Source organism: Polyodon spathula, chromosome 12, assembly GCF_017654505.1.
Source record: "Polyodon spathula isolate WHYD16114869_AA chromosome 12, ASM1765450v1, whole genome shotgun sequence".
Classification (NCBI taxonomy): Eukaryota; Metazoa; Chordata; class Actinopteri; order Acipenseriformes; family Polyodontidae; genus Polyodon; species Polyodon spathula.
The window spans coordinates 17,595,618-17,613,714 of NC_054545.1; the positions used below are offsets into that span (position 1 = coordinate 17,595,618).

At 39.5% G+C, this 18,097-nt stretch overlaps 1 protein-coding gene across 22 annotated transcripts in view; it reads left to right on the forward strand.

Annotated features, from left to right (window-relative positions):
* Positions 1–14,612, forward strand: part of LOC121323819 (gephyrin) — a 182,693-nt gene extending 168,081 nt beyond the window's left edge. For 13 of the 22 annotated variants that reach the window (XM_041265054.1, XM_041265056.1, XM_041265055.1 and 10 more), the window contains 7 exons: positions 390–477; positions 2,757–2,830; positions 4,376–4,440; positions 8,150–8,251; positions 11,903–12,006; positions 12,458–12,554; positions 13,497–14,612. In XM_041265054.1, coding sequence (XP_041120988.1) covers positions 390–477; positions 2,757–2,830; positions 4,376–4,440; positions 8,150–8,251; positions 11,903–12,006; positions 12,458–12,554; positions 13,497–13,630 — 664 coding nt within the window. In that variant the 3' untranslated portion in view covers positions 13,631–14,612. The remainder of the gene's footprint in view (positions 1–389; positions 478–2,756; positions 2,831–4,375; positions 4,441–8,149; positions 8,252–11,902; positions 12,007–12,457; positions 12,555–13,496) is intronic. The other 9 variants (XM_041265058.1, XM_041265076.1, XM_041265069.1 and 6 more) reach the window with 1 other exon arrangement.
* Positions 14,613–18,097: the final 3,485 nt, after the last annotated feature.

Here is an 18,097-nt window from a genome sequence, read left to right on the forward strand (position 1 = left end):
ACACAGTGAGCCAGTGAGTGTGAGCTGGGATTTGAACAGAGGACCTTCTGGTTATAAGCCCCTTTTTTTAACCACTGGACCACCCAGCCTCCTCAGTTGTTGACATGACCTCTAGTTGTTGGAAACTCTCACTTCTTCCCCAAACTTTGTGTTGGTAAGTGGAAAATCTCTATACAAAAACACAGTTTCTGCTGCACACTGCCGTTGGTCCTTGTGTGGTTTTTAACTTAACAGGGATCTGTGTTGAAGTGAGATGAAGCCTAAGATCAACAGACCTGATAAAACTGATTACCATCTACAGTATCTTCTAAACACTAGTAATTGTATTGGTGAAACATTGTTTCTAGGGTCTAATAATAAGTCTTTTGCTTTGTCTTGTCCCCCTGCAGTCCTGACGACCTTCTCAACGCTCTGAACGAGGGAATTAGCCGCGCTGATGTCATCATCACCTCAGGGGGCGTGTCTATGGGGGAGAAGGTAGGCCAGGCTGGGGGTTCTCTACAGCGCCTCTGTGCAGTCTGGAGCCGCAGATCATTATGGGAGTGCAGGGATGGTTAAAAGCTAGGGTCATAGTTCACTGAGCATCTCAAATTTAGCACAACGGCAACCTTGCAAATTTAATAAGAGGGGGTTTTAATTGGAGGTTAATTGGATGCTTAATTACCTTTCCGAGGCTGCAAATGAGAAAATGGTAATTATAGATTAAATATTTGTATTGGGTTTTTAAAATGAATAAACTGTTATAAAAGTAAAAAAAAGAACATTTTATTGTCGACATCAGAGTTTAACATCATTAAAGACATAGTAATACATCATTAAAGGATAGTAAGTGTCTGCTTTTAATAAAACTAGTAGAATATATTCAATTAAAAGGCCATTTTGGTGGCTTCAGTGTGATGTGGGTTTGTTCTGACAGTGGGTAGTTTTATAATGATCCCTGCCTCACCCACAGACTGTATCTTTGATCTATTCCATGTAGACAGCCTTTGTATCTCTTAAATCCACTTTATATCGTAATCAGCTGCTCCCACATTAGCTTGAATTAAATCCCTGTTTATTACTATGCTAAGTATTTCTTAATGACACCAATTTTCATTTCCTCCACATATCACATATCTGAAATCATAAAACATATATATATACTAAACTTGAGTTGTACAGCTAAAGCAGTAGGCAGCTTATACTCCACTTCTTTTCAGTTTGATCAAAGTCTTATGATTGAGTTATTGTATGACAGGGAGTCCCAGAAGTTAGGAATCACTGGCAATATCACATCTTATGCCTATTAGGAATTTTCCTGTTACATAGCGAGGCCACACATATCTGCACCACACATCAAAATGATCTGAATTTGTTCCTCTTAAAGACATTTCACACCTGATAGCAATACAAGCTAGGCAACCAATATTAACAACTACGCTTTTGATGCCTGAGTTATGGAAATTAAGGGGTGAAAAGTACTATAAAACCTACTGTAGAACAACTAAAATGTTCCTTTTGTGTTGCTTGTGAAACAGTGCCACCTGCTGGATTAAAAATTAAACAGAACCATCTTGGAAATTTCTACAGCCCATTTTTCCATTGCTGCAATTTGTCTTGAGAACTCCATTAACTTCTAGTTAAATCTGGGACTGTGGGGGAAGGTGGTTTAAAAAAAAAAAATTATCAGTTCTTGTTAGTATTTGTAATTGTCATCACTTTGTAAATCATTCTATGCTGGGGTCTATTCACAAAAACTCATTAGTTAATAAAGTAAGCCTTGTTAACAAGGTTCAGTGTTTTTTTCTCTACTCCTTTGTTTTACTTAAGGGGGATTCATTAACTGTTCAATGGTTCGTTAAGTGTTTTAACTTGTGATTACTTGGTAAAATAAACAAAGACACCCAGAACTACTTCCGTTTGGCCTCCATTCCTATGCTGTGCTGAGTTTGAAATGGTTATTTGGCCTCCATTCCTATGCTGTGCTGAGTTTGAAATGGTTATTTGGTTTATCGGAACACTTTAGGACTGTATAAATGTCAATTAAATCTGTATTATTGTTCTTGAATTCCTGGGAGGTCCCTTGTTCCTTCAAGCTGTAAAAAAACAAAAAAACGCCCATTATTAAAATAACCTTCAGCCAACTCCATTCCAGTATCACTGTTCGCATTGTAACTCAGAGAGGTATGGTAAAGCACAGGGAAGCATTGTAAAGCACAGAGAGATATGGTAAAGCACAGGGAAGCATTTTAAAGCACAGAGAGATATGGTAAAGCATAGGGAAGCATTGTAAAGCACAGAGAGATATGGTAAAGCATAGGGAAGTATTGTAAACCATAGAGAGGTCTGGTGAAGCACAGGGAAACATTGTAACGCAGAGAGGCATAGTAAAGCATAGGGAAGTATTGTAAAACACAGAGAGGTCTGGTAAAGCACAGGGAAGCATTGTAAAGCATAGAGAGATATGGTAAAGCATAGGGAAGCATTGTAACGCAGAGAGGCATGGTAAAGCATAGGGAAATATTGTGAAGCACAGAGAGGTATAGTAAAGCGTAGGGAATCATTGTAAAGCACAGAGGTATGGTAAAGCAAAGGCAGGCATGGTAAAGCATAGAGATACATTGTAAAGCATAGGGAAGCATTGTAAAGCACAGAGAGGTATGCTAAAGCTTAGGGAAGCATTGAAAAGAATGAGCCATGGCATTTCAAAGACAGGTGTTTAGTTTGCAGTACGGCTGATGTTTTCTCTATATAAAAGAAATGCTGTTACCTTCCAGGATTACCTGAAGCAGGTGCTGGATATCGACCTTCACGCTCAGATTCACTTCGGACGAGTGTTTATGAAACCAGGGTAAGACTGGAAACAAGTTTTCTTTTCCTAATCCCCATTTCACTTTGTGTACACTAGCTGTATGCCCTTTATCAACCTACAGCTGTGGCCAAAAGTGTAGAATATAGTAGAATTTTAGGATTAAAACATCATTTAACTACAAAACCGACATGAACATAATTTAGATTTTTATTATTTATTTTTACATTTTTTGTCAGTTTGATCAGTACGGTGTATGGGAAAACTACAAAGCGGTATGTAATTCAGTAACATTATTCAGCAGGTTTCATTTTACTTTACGAAGCAAAATGTGTTAATTCTATAGGGTGATGCAAAACCATAGCTGTATATCCTGTTTGCCCCATAGTCGTGCTCCTGCTACTTCTTGCAGCAACAGAGGGTTATGTGTGACCTCTTCGAGCTCCATTATATGTCAGGAAACAACAGATATTTAAATACTCAGCCTTGGATTTTCATTATAGTGAAAAGTTTTAACATGAAATTCTTATTGAGCTGATACTTTACCACATTTGTTTACTGGGTTCCAACCCTCTTAAATGTTACCTCTTTTTAAACTCTGTGGCTCTACATGGATGCGCTATTGCAGAGCTGTCTGAGCTATTTCATGCTGTAGAGACCAGTGGGGCTTGTACAGGGCTATTAAACTACAAATGGACAGTATCAAAATTTAAGAGGAACACGTTTCCCCTTAATTAAAATCTTACAGCAAATCAATCTGTGTCGGGCCGTGCTGCTTAATTAATATGTCAGGCCTTGCTGCTTAATTAATGAGGGGTAAAATCACAGGGCTCGTTGATGTCAGGCTGGTGAGATTGGCAGCTAAAGCAGGAAACTGAAGTTAGAGGCTTGAAGATCAGAGGCAGCAGAGCAGAGCGGAGCAGGGCTGCATTGCCCTGGGAACCAATCTACAGTATCCTCCAGCAAGTATTAGCACGGCTGTAGCATTTACTGCCTGTTTAAAGCCCACTCAGAACCCTTGCTCTCCAAATAACTTCCCTAAATAGGTGATTCTGTCCACTTCTGGATGTGTGAGTGTTTAAGAGCAAGATGTCTCACAAGAGTGGTGCTACCACACAGTGATTTGCGATTGTAAAGTGCCTTCCTTAGTCTACTCAAGTCATGTGACCATTCAACTGTTAGGCCGACCTCTCCCTCTCTCCCTAGAAATACAGTAGCTGCAGCTCACAGAGTTGAAAGGTTACATTGTCACATGATTGCATTGCAATGAGGAAGGCTGTTCATTCCTGACAGCTCAAAGCCAGGTAAAGGCAGATTTAGAGAAATACTGAAATAATATGGGAACCCAGAACCACTGAGAATGATTGCAAAAGCCACACAAAGAAAAGCACTGTAAAAAAAAAAAAAAAAAAAAAAAAAAAAAAACAATTCAGATCAAAGCTACTTACTCCAGTTGCTCCAATGACATTATATTGGAATTCAACTTAGCAATCCATTCTTTAAAGGTTTTTCCAAACAGTCACGTCTCATTGAGTCTGCAATATCCTATTCGTGTGTCAATGATTCATTTATTTTTTTCTGTTGCAGTCTCCCAACAACTTTTGCCACTGTGGACATTGATGGTGCTAGGAAACTAATCTTTGCCCTACCAGGTAATTTTTCGTCTTGAAAGAACCATCTAACTGTAAAAGAAAGGCAGTTCAGTACAGCCAATCTGTATAGCGTACCAGGACTTTCTGTGAACCAGACACAATCAGAGCCAGGACTTTGGCTTGTTTTAAACACTCTGCTTGTTTATATGATTTAGTGGTTATCAAGAAAATCGAAATTAAATGCCGTCAACTAAACCCCATTGTAGAGCTTCTCTGGTGTTGTATCTGCTTGGATCATTACCTGCCATGCTTACTAACTAGTCCAGCAAATAGTACTTCCTCAAGGCTGATTCCTGAAGGCTGATTCTGTGGAAGCGCTAATATTCTTACCCATCTTAAGCATTAGTTAGTAAGCAAGGCAAATAGTGATCTATCCAAAAACAAGAAAAACAGCATAGAACATTGGGATATTAAAGGTAGGAAATGCAATATTAGGAACATGTAGATGAATATCTCTTAAATGCACATAGCAAAATTAGCTGAAAGTACTCTGATATGTAGGAGTTTGTAGTATACACTTAAACATGGTCTACATATGTCAGAAATATGTTTATAAAGTGATATTGCTCTTTGATTGGTCGATCACACCATGGCTGCAGCCTCATCATAAAATATTAATAATGAAATATGAATCTACTAAACAGGTAAACAAAAAAAAACATGAGATGGGGAAATTGAAGGAAACTGACACTCCATGCAAGTCGTCCACTCTGTAAATGACCCAGAGCAAAAAAAGCAGAGACTAACTCCTCTCTACATAAACATCTGCACCGTCCTCTCTCAGTAACATTACAGCATTCGCGTTGTTATCAAATGGTCTTAATAATCAAACCAGTATTCTCCAGTAAAACGCCACACATGGGATCAACAGTTATTATTACTATTTGTAAAATAATATAGTGCACGCACGCACATGCACACGCACACACACAAGCAGATGGTCTCCTGAACATTCTTTTGTAAAACAGCGGAAAGACACACCAGTGAAAATTGTCAGGCGTGTAAGGGCCTAATTAGTATGTTAGTAGGAATGATAATAAATGGCAATCAAATTCTGGTACTCCAGGGTGTTGTCATACCACAATTCTTAAGTAAACAATGTATCCCAGAATATATCTAATACATTTAGTTTATAGTAGGGCCAGGAAATGCATTCTAACTATACTATAATTCCATTACATCTCCAGTATTATATATATATATATATATATATATATATATATATATATATATATATATATATATATATATATATATATATATGTATATCTTTTTTCTTTTTTCAATTGTGCTTTTGTATTTAGTGGTTTGTAATGCTGTGAAAGATGGTGCTGCTGTTTGGAGCAGCTCAATAGAGCCCTTCTATAACACATTTAACAGATCATTACTGCTGCACATGAGTTTCATGTGTTTTCCTTGAGATGATACAAATGCCTGACTTTAAAGGTGCTGTGTCCCACAATCACACATTGATTATTGGTTTAGATTGCTGTTCTCAATTCACCCTCCTGAAACTTCCCAGAATTCCCTCAAGGTATTCAATCTGCAGGTCGATTGTGCAATACTCAATTGATTTAAAAAATGGCCACCCCCTTCAGCTTGCAACTACATGACATGGCTCTGTCATATATTTAGCTATATATATTGGTCTTTTCAATCAAGCCAACATTGCTTAGTAATCCCATTGTATTTGTCTGTCCGCAACTGTGAACAGCTGCAAAATATAAAATAAGAAATCAAATCTTGGAATTAAAACGTTATTATATTGTCCCTGATGATAGGGATATAGTGATTGCGTCTATATTTACTGATTGTCACACTTTGCTTATATCTACAGAACTGCTCATCCAACTGTGATAAGACTTGGTTAGGACATCATTCAGCCCAGGTTACTGACAGTATCAGAATCTCTAAAGAAAAGAAGGCAATAGGTTGTCCGTCCATATAACATACGTTCATTACAGTTCCACTTTTACATATATATCTAAACAACCGTTTTTCCAGTTTTGATGTAACTGGAACATTGACAGTATCACAATCTCGGAATGTACACTCATGAAGGCACTAGCTGAAGCATTTGTCTACAGTACTTTCTTGTAGTCTTGTATGTTACATGTAGATACTGTACAGTACTGTGGGTGTAGGTCATGTTGATCTGCTTTGTCGTGATGCTGCCTGAGGACTCCAGATTGGAATTCATAGCTATGATGAGGGTGTGGATATTCATGACACAGTTCTTTTGATTGGTAAAGCAGTAGAAAGCTGTGGAAAGTTATTGAAAACATGTCTATACTAGATGCATTAAATTCAAATTGCAGGAAAAATAAAGTCTGTAAAACTCAAAAATATTATGGACTTGTGAGAATGCTGTGCTAATCTTTAAAGGAGATGTAACCAAACTTTTGAAAACAGTTGTTTTATACTTTAACTCTTTGGCTGTACAGATTGTGCTGCTACAATGCTGTAGATAACAGATTGTGCTGCTACAATGCTGTAAGTAATAGATTGCGCTGGTACAATGCTGTAGATAATAGATTGTGCAGGTACAATGCTGTCATTAATAGAGTGTGCTGTTACAATGCTGTAGATAATAGATTGTGCTGGTACAATGCTCTAGATAATAGATTGTGCTGGTACAATGCTGTCATTAATAGATTGTGCTGGTACAATGCTGTAGATAATAGATTGTGCTGGTACAATGCTGTAGATAATAGAGTGTGCTGCTACAATGCTCTAGATAATAGATTGTGCTGGTACAATGCTGTCATTAATAGATTGTGCTGGTACAATGGTCTAGATAATAGATTGTGCTGGTACAATGCTGTCATTAATTGTGCTGGTACAATGCTGTAGATATTAGATTGTGCTGGTACAATGCTGTCATTAATAGATTGTGCTGGTACAATGCTGTAGATAATTGAGTGTGCAGGTACAATGCTGTAAGTAATAGATTTTGCTGGTACAATGCTGTAGATAATAGATTGTGCAGGTACAATGCTGTCATTAATAGATTGTGCTGGTACAATGCTGTAGATAATTGAGTGTGCAGGTACAATGCTGTAAGTAATAGATTGTGCAGGTACAATGCTGTAGATAATAGATCAATAATCAGATCACTTCCTGTGTAGTAGGTGACATGACCTGAGTGAAACTGAGCTACAGATCAGGATACAATTTGGTACCAGGAAGCAGCAGCAGGTTTTAATTCTGTAGTGTTGTCTCTGAAATAACGATATATTCCAAAACAAAAAATAAACCGGAGATGTTGCTACCGCTAGCACAAAGAAAAAGGTGTTTTAAAACCTTGCTCAGCACTGCTTTAAACTCGTAATAAAACCTGGAATGGCTCAAACTGCCATGCAAGTGTGAGTCTTACTGTGAGTCTTACTCTTAATGTCCAGAGACAAGCACATCTAAATAGCCTTGAGCTGCTTGTCATGCTTTTAAAATGTGGCTGGAATTCAGTCCAACATGAGCCAGGTTTCACAAACCCTGATTAACACTAATCCTGGACTAATCTTGAACTGTAGCTAGTCCTTTTGATCGTGGGCCTGTGTTGTCGTGTAAAAATGTTATACTAAATTGTTATCACAGCTTCCTACATGCTTTCATACCAACCCACACCCCTCTCCCAACCCTCCTTCTGTGCACCCTGCTTCATCAGCTAGCAGGCTTTGGTGACTGGACAGTTTGTTTATATTCCCCAAAGGTAGTTTCAGCTTCAGGGACACAAGCTCCATCCTCCTTGACACCTCTGTGCCACCACAGCATGCAGAGCCGAGCAAGCAAGCCCCTGCTGCTACTCGTGGAAGTAGGTGCTTATCAGTGTCAACTACAAGCTCCATTGTAGCTCAGAAAACGGAAATTGGAAAAAAAAAAAGCGATGAGGGTTTAAAGGAAATAATATTAATAGCTACACATTGGTAACTTAAGACAATAAGGTAATCATTATTAACCAAATGGGACACTGCGCCTTTAAAAAAAAAAAAAAAAAAAAAAAGAAAAAGAAAAAAAGCACTATCCAGAAAATTGATCTTTTATTTAAAAAAAAAAAAAAAAAAAAACAACACAAAATTGAAATTGAGGCACATGAATCTGATTTCTATTCTGTTTTCTGAGAAATGTGTTTGTGAAACTGATTTCTTTGGTGTTCGTTGTTGGAATTGTTTCCCTAAAGCAAAAATTTCCTGTTGTGGTTTGTTTGTTTGTTTTTTTGTCTTTTACTGTCTATCTATATATTGTTTTTTTTTTTGTTTTTTTTTTGCCAAATGAAATTTGTGAGCTTCTTGAGTTTTTGTTTTAGCAGACTCGCCCAGGAGAAAAAAAATAGACATTATCCTTGTCAATGTGTTCACATTGTTTAAATTATTTGGATATGTGACCAGTCCTCCATGATCATCGCCTCTGGTTCGTTTGTGTGAATGTAGAAACCTGCATAGTCCACTCTTTTAAAGTAATTGTAGCTAACAAAATAGTTACATACCTTTTTTTGGTCATGCATTCATTATATAGGTCTCAAATGTGCCGTTTTGAAAGAAATATATTTTAATTATAATACATGATGCTACATTAGGTTAAAGAACACTCTGTTGTTTTCGACTATGTTGCACTTCCTGGGTCATTTTACATGGAGAATGAAATTGTCCCCACCCTTTCACTGGATTTTTTCCTTTCAATAACCAATCAACTGCTTGCCCTAATGACTGACATGCTTTGCAGCCAGTAAGTTGCTTTGACCCTGAATACACTGCTGGGGTAAAATGGCCTAGGAAGTACAGCAGTAGCGGACTTCCTGGAAGGCAAATCAGATGACCAGATATCATGTTTTAAAATAGCCCCCCTTTGCCTTTCTGGCAACCTTCTCAGTCCAGTCTGCTCCCTCGGATCATGTTATTGCTTCAAAAGTCAAATTGAAGTTCCAGCAATTCTACACTGTTATCGCATCCCAGTGATCAATGGAATCAGCCATGCAGGGATTTGCTATTTCCTTCAAGGGCTCTTTCTAAATCTGTATTTATTACTGTGTGTGTGTAGGCTGTTTGATTGAAGGTGTGCAGTCAGCAAGGCTGCCCCAACTTCTGTCCTATAATGTCAGTCAGAGCGGGCAAGCTATCAGAAGCAGGTAATCCATCATCTCTCTGGGTTTGAGACCGGGTATTGACTGCTTCACCACCTTCTACCCTGTATTACTGGTATTCACAATGCAGCACAGTAAGAAACAGTTACAGTTTAGATTTTAGATTAAAAGATGCAAAGGCTGTCTCTTTTCATGTGCCGAACATTAGCAAAGGAAGTTAGCAGGCCACTGAACCCTGGACGTGAGAGCCCTGTCTAGAACTCTCTGCCTGGACTGGTGGGGTGGATGATCGGCAGGGTCTCTACTAGTCAAGATGAGGTGAACTGCGCCCAGATGATTTTTTCTTCCTAACCCACTAGAGCGCTAAAGGCTATTGCAGCACTGCCAAGATATGCAACTCTGCATGACCAGGATTCATACCAGAGAACGCCTAATCACATGACTTCTAGGTAGTGCATTTACTGGATGAGCCCCTGTGGACACCAGAACAGAAAAATTTGAATATTTTAAAGACCAATATCAAGAAAGCCACCAACATGTATTCTGAGATATATAAAAGTTGCATTTCGAACTGACTTTTTTTCAGTGGAAAAGCACTGGTACTTCGATATCTAAGACTCAAAAATTATGACTGTGACTCTTTCTGCAAAGCTCCACTCCCAACTTCCCTGAAGGAATTGGAGAAGGCAGTCACTGAGGAATGGTCCAGCAACTCTCTAGAACAATCAGTCCTGGACAGAATGCACATGGACATTTAGAGAAATCTGGCACTCATGTACAAGATGAAAATTATGAGTCAGTTTATTTTTCACTATAGGCTTAAGCCTCGTGCTTCAGTTGTATTCTGCAGTTGAAAGTAGAAAGTAGGAAAATGTTTGTGATGCTTAATGTTCATTAGAGATCCCGACTACACGATTGAAATTACTGAATCTCCACAGTTCTGACCTGACATTCTCACAGCAAATGGTTTATATTGTTATTTTCCAGTCTTATAATTTCTTAGTTTGGTTTCACAATATGTTGATTTCTTCATGTGTTTTTTATTATTATTGTTATTTTTCTTGTGTGCTTGAATAACCAGACATAGGTAATATAAAGTTAGGAGAGCAAGCATGCAAGAGCCCATGAAGGGTTAAAGAAATGTAGTAATAATAATAATATTTCTTTTTATATACCTCCTTTCATAGTGGACCACCATCACAAGGCACTTTACAAGATATGAGACTAGGGTGTGTGAACTATGCATTAGAGGCAGAGTCACTTACAACAAAATCTCACATGAAAGACTGAGCGCAAGGAGGTTAAGTGACTTGCTCAGGGTCACACAATGAGTCAGTGGCTTAGCTAGGATTTGTTATTCCTGAACAAAATTGACTTGAACCTGGCCTTTTTTATTACAACATACTTCGAAGTGCCAGCCCAGTGGGTGTCATTGTATGGTAACTAAGGAGAGGCAATATTTCAGCTGTCAGTCATAAAAAGACAATGCTGTACATTAAACGTAATTTGTAATGAAAAAGGGTGTTGTAACAACTTTGCTAGGTATTACAGAAAAGTGCTAATTCGATTTACCTAATCATGGCCATCTGTGTTTACAGCAGGTGTAACTGGATCGTGCTGCTTGTCTCTGAGGGTGGTTGTATTCATTTGTTAAAATTTCCGATACTACTAATCGCATTGAAGTTTATTTTGTAATGATATACTGTTAATGTGTTCCATGTGGTGTCTCAATAGCTTCACTGTACTGTGAATGAAACCGTGGGAATATTTTTACAGCTTTAAGTTCAAACAAAATATGCCTATTAAAATATATCCATTACTAACTCCATATCAATTACATTTTCAAAGAGGGGTTGTAACGACTATAATTTTAGTTAGAAAAGTCCCTTTGTATTAAAATACTTTCCAACAATATGATCTTAAGGACTGTAATCCTTAAAAAGTTTAAAGTTTAACTGATGAAGCTACATAGGGAGCTCTGCTCTGTGCTGACAGTAAGTTGTTTATCTCAACTCTATACTGTAGTTTGTGTCTGTAAAGAATAAACATTAAAAACAGATTAACCTGTTTTGATTTTATACAGCGAAGTTTGCCTCTGTTCTCACGGCAGCTTCTGAGTTCTCAGAGTAGCCTTTGTGTTCTCAGGGTAGCCTTTGTGTTCTCAGGGCAGCTTCTGTGTTCTCCTCAGGGTAGCCTCTGTACAGCAGCACCTTCCCTCTCTACAGTAACAGTCTCTCTCCTCCCCTCTCTCCTATCTCCTTTTTCCTCTCCTCTCTCCCCTCTCTCTTCTCTCTTCCCTCTCCTCTCTCCCCTCTCTCTTCCCGCTTTTCTCTCTCTCTCTCTCCTCTCCTCTACTCTCTCCCCTCCTCCTCTCTCTCCCTGCAGGTAATCCAGTGTCTGCAGTGGTGACCTGTAATCTCTTTGTCATCCCAGCGCTGAGGAAGATGCAGGGGATCTTGGACCCCCGGCCCACTATTATCAAAGCCAGGGTAGGTGTACGCACTGCACACCAACAAGTATTGGGACTGGGTCACCCTGATCGTATCCATTGAGCAAAACATGTGAAAATCAGTATGCTGGTCTCAGTTTGGTTCAATTAAAACAAACTAAAGGAATAAGTTACCGGAAGTGTGGAGCATTCATGGTTTCAAACAGACTGAGTCACAATCAGTTTGAAATAGACTTCTCAAAAAATCCAAGTGTGAAAACTAAAGAAACACAATATGTCCATACATTTTCATTAAAGGTACTCAATAATGTGTTTGAGATACTTAATCTATGAAAGCTATATTACACAGAGTTAGCTGAGAAGTCAGCTTTGTGTGTGATGCACATCATTTATGAGGCAGGCCGGTGAACTCGGTCTGCTCTGTCCCAGTACGTGACCACGGCAGTGCTGAGAACTGATTTCTCCTTTTGTTGCTGCCTCTTCCCCTGCAGTTATCGTGTGACGTCAAACTGGACCCTCGCCCTGAATACCACCGCTGCATACTCACCTGGCATCACCAAGAACCACTGCCTTGGGCACAGAGTACAGGTGGGCATTGAGACGCGTATATTGTATGTAGCCCTAAGCACTTTGAGATGTGTTGCTAAAGTGATCAGTGCTGTGTATGCAAACTATGCCAGGCTTCTGTTAAATGTGTGTACAATGTGTCATGTATCCAGAGAACCGCTTATTCAATTGTACTGAATCTCAGTCTGGACATCTATTAGCACAAGCAGTTGAGAGTGTTAGAATTTGAGGGAGTCTGACTGTCTGTATGTCGTACATACATGTGTATTTCTTTTTTCATGTACACACAGTGGGTAATGTGTAGGTCATGATGATCTTCTGTTTCATGGTATGGATTGCTAATTTACAGCCGTGGCGGGGGGTGGATATCACTATGGTACTGTGCTTGTTACAGGATTAACACCCCAGGAACAGGTCTCTCCTGACTCAGCAGGGCTTAACCCTAACCCTAACCCTAACCCTAACCCTAATGATAGCAATCGTGTGGGAAGTCAGTTTGCTTTAACCAGGGCACAGGGCAGATTTACTGGAATGTGATGCTTTAGACAGCCCCATCAAGTATGTAACCCTCAATGACGTCTCACCACTGCAAACACACATAGCCCAGCCCAGGAGAACCAGAGCGAACTCTCTTCACCCCGCTGACCTAGGGGCCACAGCTCTGGTTAAAGTAAACTGCTTTGTGGATGTTGCAAAGCTACCCTGGAGGAAAGAGTAAAGCCTGACTAGTCTGACCAGTAGGTGTCACTGTGGCACAGCCAGGCAAACCAACCCCAGCGGATAGTCCCTTACCTGTGGCAGAGCATAGGCCAGTACAGCGCTTCGTATGGGGCTGCTGCCAACTCATCCCATCCAGGATTGTGCTGGAATGACTCGCCCTGCACTCCACATAGTAGTGCTTTTACTAGGGAGACACTGGGTGAGTACAGCTTTGAAACCTAAAGACCTGTCCCTCTGTTCCAGGGAACCAGGTGAGCAGTCGTCTGATGAGCATGCGCAGCGCAAATGGACTGCTGATGCTACCTCCAAAGACAGAGCAGTATGTGGAGCTTCACAAGGGGGAGGTGGTGGACGTCATGGTGATAGGCCGGCTATGATGTCACCGGCAGGAGTGGGAGTGGCTACGGTGCATGTCCACATATCATTGACTGTATCCTGTAATATGCAACGGCACAGCTAGTTTTTATTGATTTGGATAAAGTTGATCAGTATAGTCGACATCTTGAAGACAAAATTAAAATAAACAACGGGGGGGGGCGGTGGAGGGAACTATTTCAAAGAGAGTTAAAAAAATATATAATAACTTTTAAGAAATCTTTTAAGAAAATAAATACATTATAAAATAAAATAAATTTATTCTGTAATATTGAGGCAACTTTTTTCTCTTTCATAGCAATTGCTTTGTGTGTTCAATGCTAGGTCTGATAGCGGTAGCTTTTAATAGAAACTGTAGGTGCCTGCGGAACTTGTGTTTTTTTTCTCATCTTTAAAAAAAAAAAAAAAAAAAAAAAAAAAAAAAAAAAAAAACAACCCTGCAGATACTTAATGCCCTGAGCAAGGCTGTCTGCTTCCTTTATGCTAGCTTAGGTGACGGCTAATTCCCTTATTAGTATGCTTCATAATCGCTTCACAAAAAGCTTTGCTTGTTCTTTATCTTGTAACTTGTGTTCATGTGCACAGTGCCAAAAGACAAGAGGCTGCAGTGTGCGACCCAGGTGGCAACAAACCAGCTGCCATGTTTGGGGAAGTGTCCCAGCAGCCACCTGGCTCCGCGCTGCGCAGCGACCTGATTGGGTGACAACACTGGAATATCCTGTTATTTGAATAAAGAAACAACTTGCTTCCTTAAGTGCTGACAGCCTTTTTAACCAATTAATCAAAAACACACAAAAAAAAGTAATACAATGTACAGAAATAACAAAAAAAAATAAAGTGTGATCTTGTACAGAGAATAGTGAACCAGCATCCATGTGGAAATTAACAAGCAATGAGAGATATTCAACAAATTCTGTACTATAACGTTTTCTGTTATGATATTGAAACAAAAAAAATTACAAATAAAAAAATCCTTGATCATTATGTAAAACTTTTTGTTGTCAGCTTTCATTTCTAGATGGTGGTGTTTAGATTATAAAGTGAAAGAGCTGGGCTTATTCTTGAAGCTCACGATGATGAGCCTTGGTGTGAAGGTGTGCTGATTCGGTTTGGGGGTTTAAATGATCTAAAACGACTGGCTGGCTGGTTTATAATTTTGTGCTTGACTGTATGTAACATAGTCCTTTTTACCATCTCAGATGCTTGTACAGTCACAGACACAGGAGACAAAGGGGTATGGTTGCTACAAGGTCTTTAATGCTGCCTCATATGTCTGCAAAGAGCAGGCCCAGAAAGAATCCATAGAAAACAAAACGGAATTGAAAGCAATGCTACAGCACTTTTCTTCCATTCATTTACTCTCTTTCGATGTGTCAGTCAAATGTTGCAAGGTTCTAATCCAAACACTGCCATACAGTACTACATATGCTTTAGATGTTTTTTTTTTACACAGTACAAATGACATATTTGCTAGATAATAGTGTTTAACATGAAATAATCGCAGAGGAAATAAGTAAACAGTTGTGTTTGCAAACAACACTGAATTTTTTATTATTATTATTTGAAAACACATTAAGCTAATATTATCCAGCAATATTGCAGTTTTCCACTGATTTTATAGGGTTACCCTCCTATCAGAGTCAGTGTTAGGAACCATTCTTTTTTTCTTAACGCAAAGCTGCATAGAGTTGCAAGTTCCGATAGGGCAGGATTTAAAGTATACGGTTAAATGTATTGTGTGGTACACTTTTCTTAGGACAGGTACCCAGCATTGGGCTGCTGTTTTTGCTCAATACAACCTTGATCAGACCTGGCACAGGTTCCACAAGGTGCTGGAAGGTCTCTCATATTCAGTCATTAATATTTCAGGTATGTATACACAATATCCCTGAGCAATCTAATTTGAAAAACAAATGGCAAACAGCAAAAATGGTATTGTGGCGTGCTACGCTATACATTCACAGTGTCTGAAACTCAGGTACGTCATTGTCATCCAGTTGTATGTTCTTGTTTTCCATTTAGACACAATGTACTGTTATTAGAGAATGGAAATGCATTGATCGGCAGTGAAACTCCTATGATGGATATCACGCAGGCTGCTTCACTGCTGCCGGGGTGGCTGTGATGAAAGATTGATACACGATGTGATTATAGGGGCTGTTTAGAGACCCTACTGAGCAGTGTAGGGGTCAGACAAACACTGCAGGCTGGTAATCCTTTTGTCCTTGTTAAATTCAAGCACAGAAGTACGTAGGGGTGAGTTATAGCCCTCTCAACAGCATCATTACTTGATACATTTCCATTACTCAAAGAAAATCATTAATCCGTTACTTGGCGTTGATGTGGCATGTTTCACAGTAAGAATAGGATTCCCTCGTTCAAATAATGTATTAACTCAGGAGTTTCATTATTACTTGGTAACACGCCACAGCAATGCCGTTATCCCTTAATAAACACCCACCTACTTATACCAATAGGTGGTAACCCGAAATGCACAGTTGCCAATAGGAGTGAGATTTGAAATGCTCCATTTAAATGCATTGGGAGACTGTTTAAAATTGAGACCCAAAAGATGCTGACTCTGCAAGGTGACGCAGTTTAATTGCCCAGTACAGACGCTGAAGTGGCTAAATCCAACCAAATCATCATCTACTCAATTGAAACACAATGTCCGTGTGTAACCTGGAAGTCCTGACGCAAACCTCACCATTGTTTCATTTAGGATAGTTCTCTTTTCTCTGTCGCCTTGTTCCTGTTCAGAGATGGTTCTGCTACTGCAGACAGAGTGATAACAACCACCAGATCTCTTTGTAACCTTACAAGTTCCTCTAATGTCAAGAAATGTTCACATTGCCCCCTGTTGGGGGCGACCCATGACATCGGTGCGGCCAAACCTCTCCAAACCTCCCCCCCCTTGGATTTCCTTCTTAGCCATTAAAAATGTAATATTACAAGTGCTGCATATTCCTCAATGTTCATTCCAACTATAGCATAGTACATGAATTTCAGCTATTTATTCATTATTTTTACACATTTAAAAAGGTAAATTACCTTTCAAGTTTATTAAGCAAACATGCTGCAAAGACCAGGATATGCATTAATCATCAAGTAATAAGGAATATGGTGTGTATGTGTACGGAGCTAGCTTTATTTACCAGGGCCCACATTCCAGAAGAGTGGCCTTATCCAAACCAACACTAATCTAACTCCCATGCCAGAGCCCCAAGACACAATACAACACCTGCTCTCTCCTCTCAGCACGCAAATAGCACACCCTCCCCATTCCACCCATCAGTGTCAGCAGCTTCCTCTTCAGGGTTCCAGTAGTGAAAGCACCAGTAAAAGGGGCCATAAATATTCCCCCTGTCATCACTGTTTGTTAGATCTGTCAGCTGTGAGAAACACTGACCGTGCTTCATGAACCGAAGTGTTTCGTACGCGATACAGGACGGGATGTGTGCTGGAGAGGCTTCAGGTCTTTAACAGATTTATACATTTTCAAGGGGTTGATTTGATCATCCCGTGCCCTATGTGTATTTCACAACACTGAGGAATCCCCCTGGATTGCATCAACGATCTAGGAGGATTCCCAAGTGGTGTACAGTAAAAGGCTCTGAAAGAAAACTCCAGCTGCTGAGGAATAGGTTGAAAAAATCAGTCAAGTCAAGTAGGTGCATGTTTTGGCTAGTGCTTTCATCAGTGTGATGAAATGTAAGTTGCATGTTTGTGTTTTCAGCGGTCTAATATTACAAGCCTTATAAAAGTTTATAACAGTAAAAGCACAGTAAAGTGTAATGAAGCACAATGAAATCGCAGTAAGGCCTTGTAAAGCCCACAGAGGTATGGTAATATATATTGCGAAACATGGCAAACTGTACACCATACTAAATACAGAATATAACTGCAATTTTACCATGCTAAACTTTTACGAGGGAATATGTGTCAATTGCGAAGTTTTGTAATATAAGTTTCTGGAAGGGAAAGGGGACAGGGTGAGTGCCTGGAGGGCAGACAGGCAGGCATCAGTTCAGGAGAACCACAACCAGCTGTGAGTAATGCATTTAGTGTCTGAAATGCTTTCATCGATTGTTTAATGATCTCTAATTGGTTTGCAAGCAGGGGAAGCCCTGAGGGTGGATTGGCAGGTAGCTGAGTGAAGTCAGGCTGTCTGCCTGGGTTCAATCTTCACTGAAGACAGTGACCAGCTGGGCAAGGCAGTCATTCAATATCTACAGCTTCAATATAAGGGTTGGACAGAACATTGGGAAAGAACTACCTATTATGTGTAGTAAGCATTTAATAAATGGACTGTCCATCACTAAAACAATTCCTTTGTTATACAAATACCTTCTCTGACATGTATTCTGTAAAATTGGGGGGGAGGGCTTATGAACAAAAACCAAGCTTTACTGTATAGGGAATGGCAGCTCTTGATCTCATTTTTCAAAGCATGTTTTACGTTCTTCTGA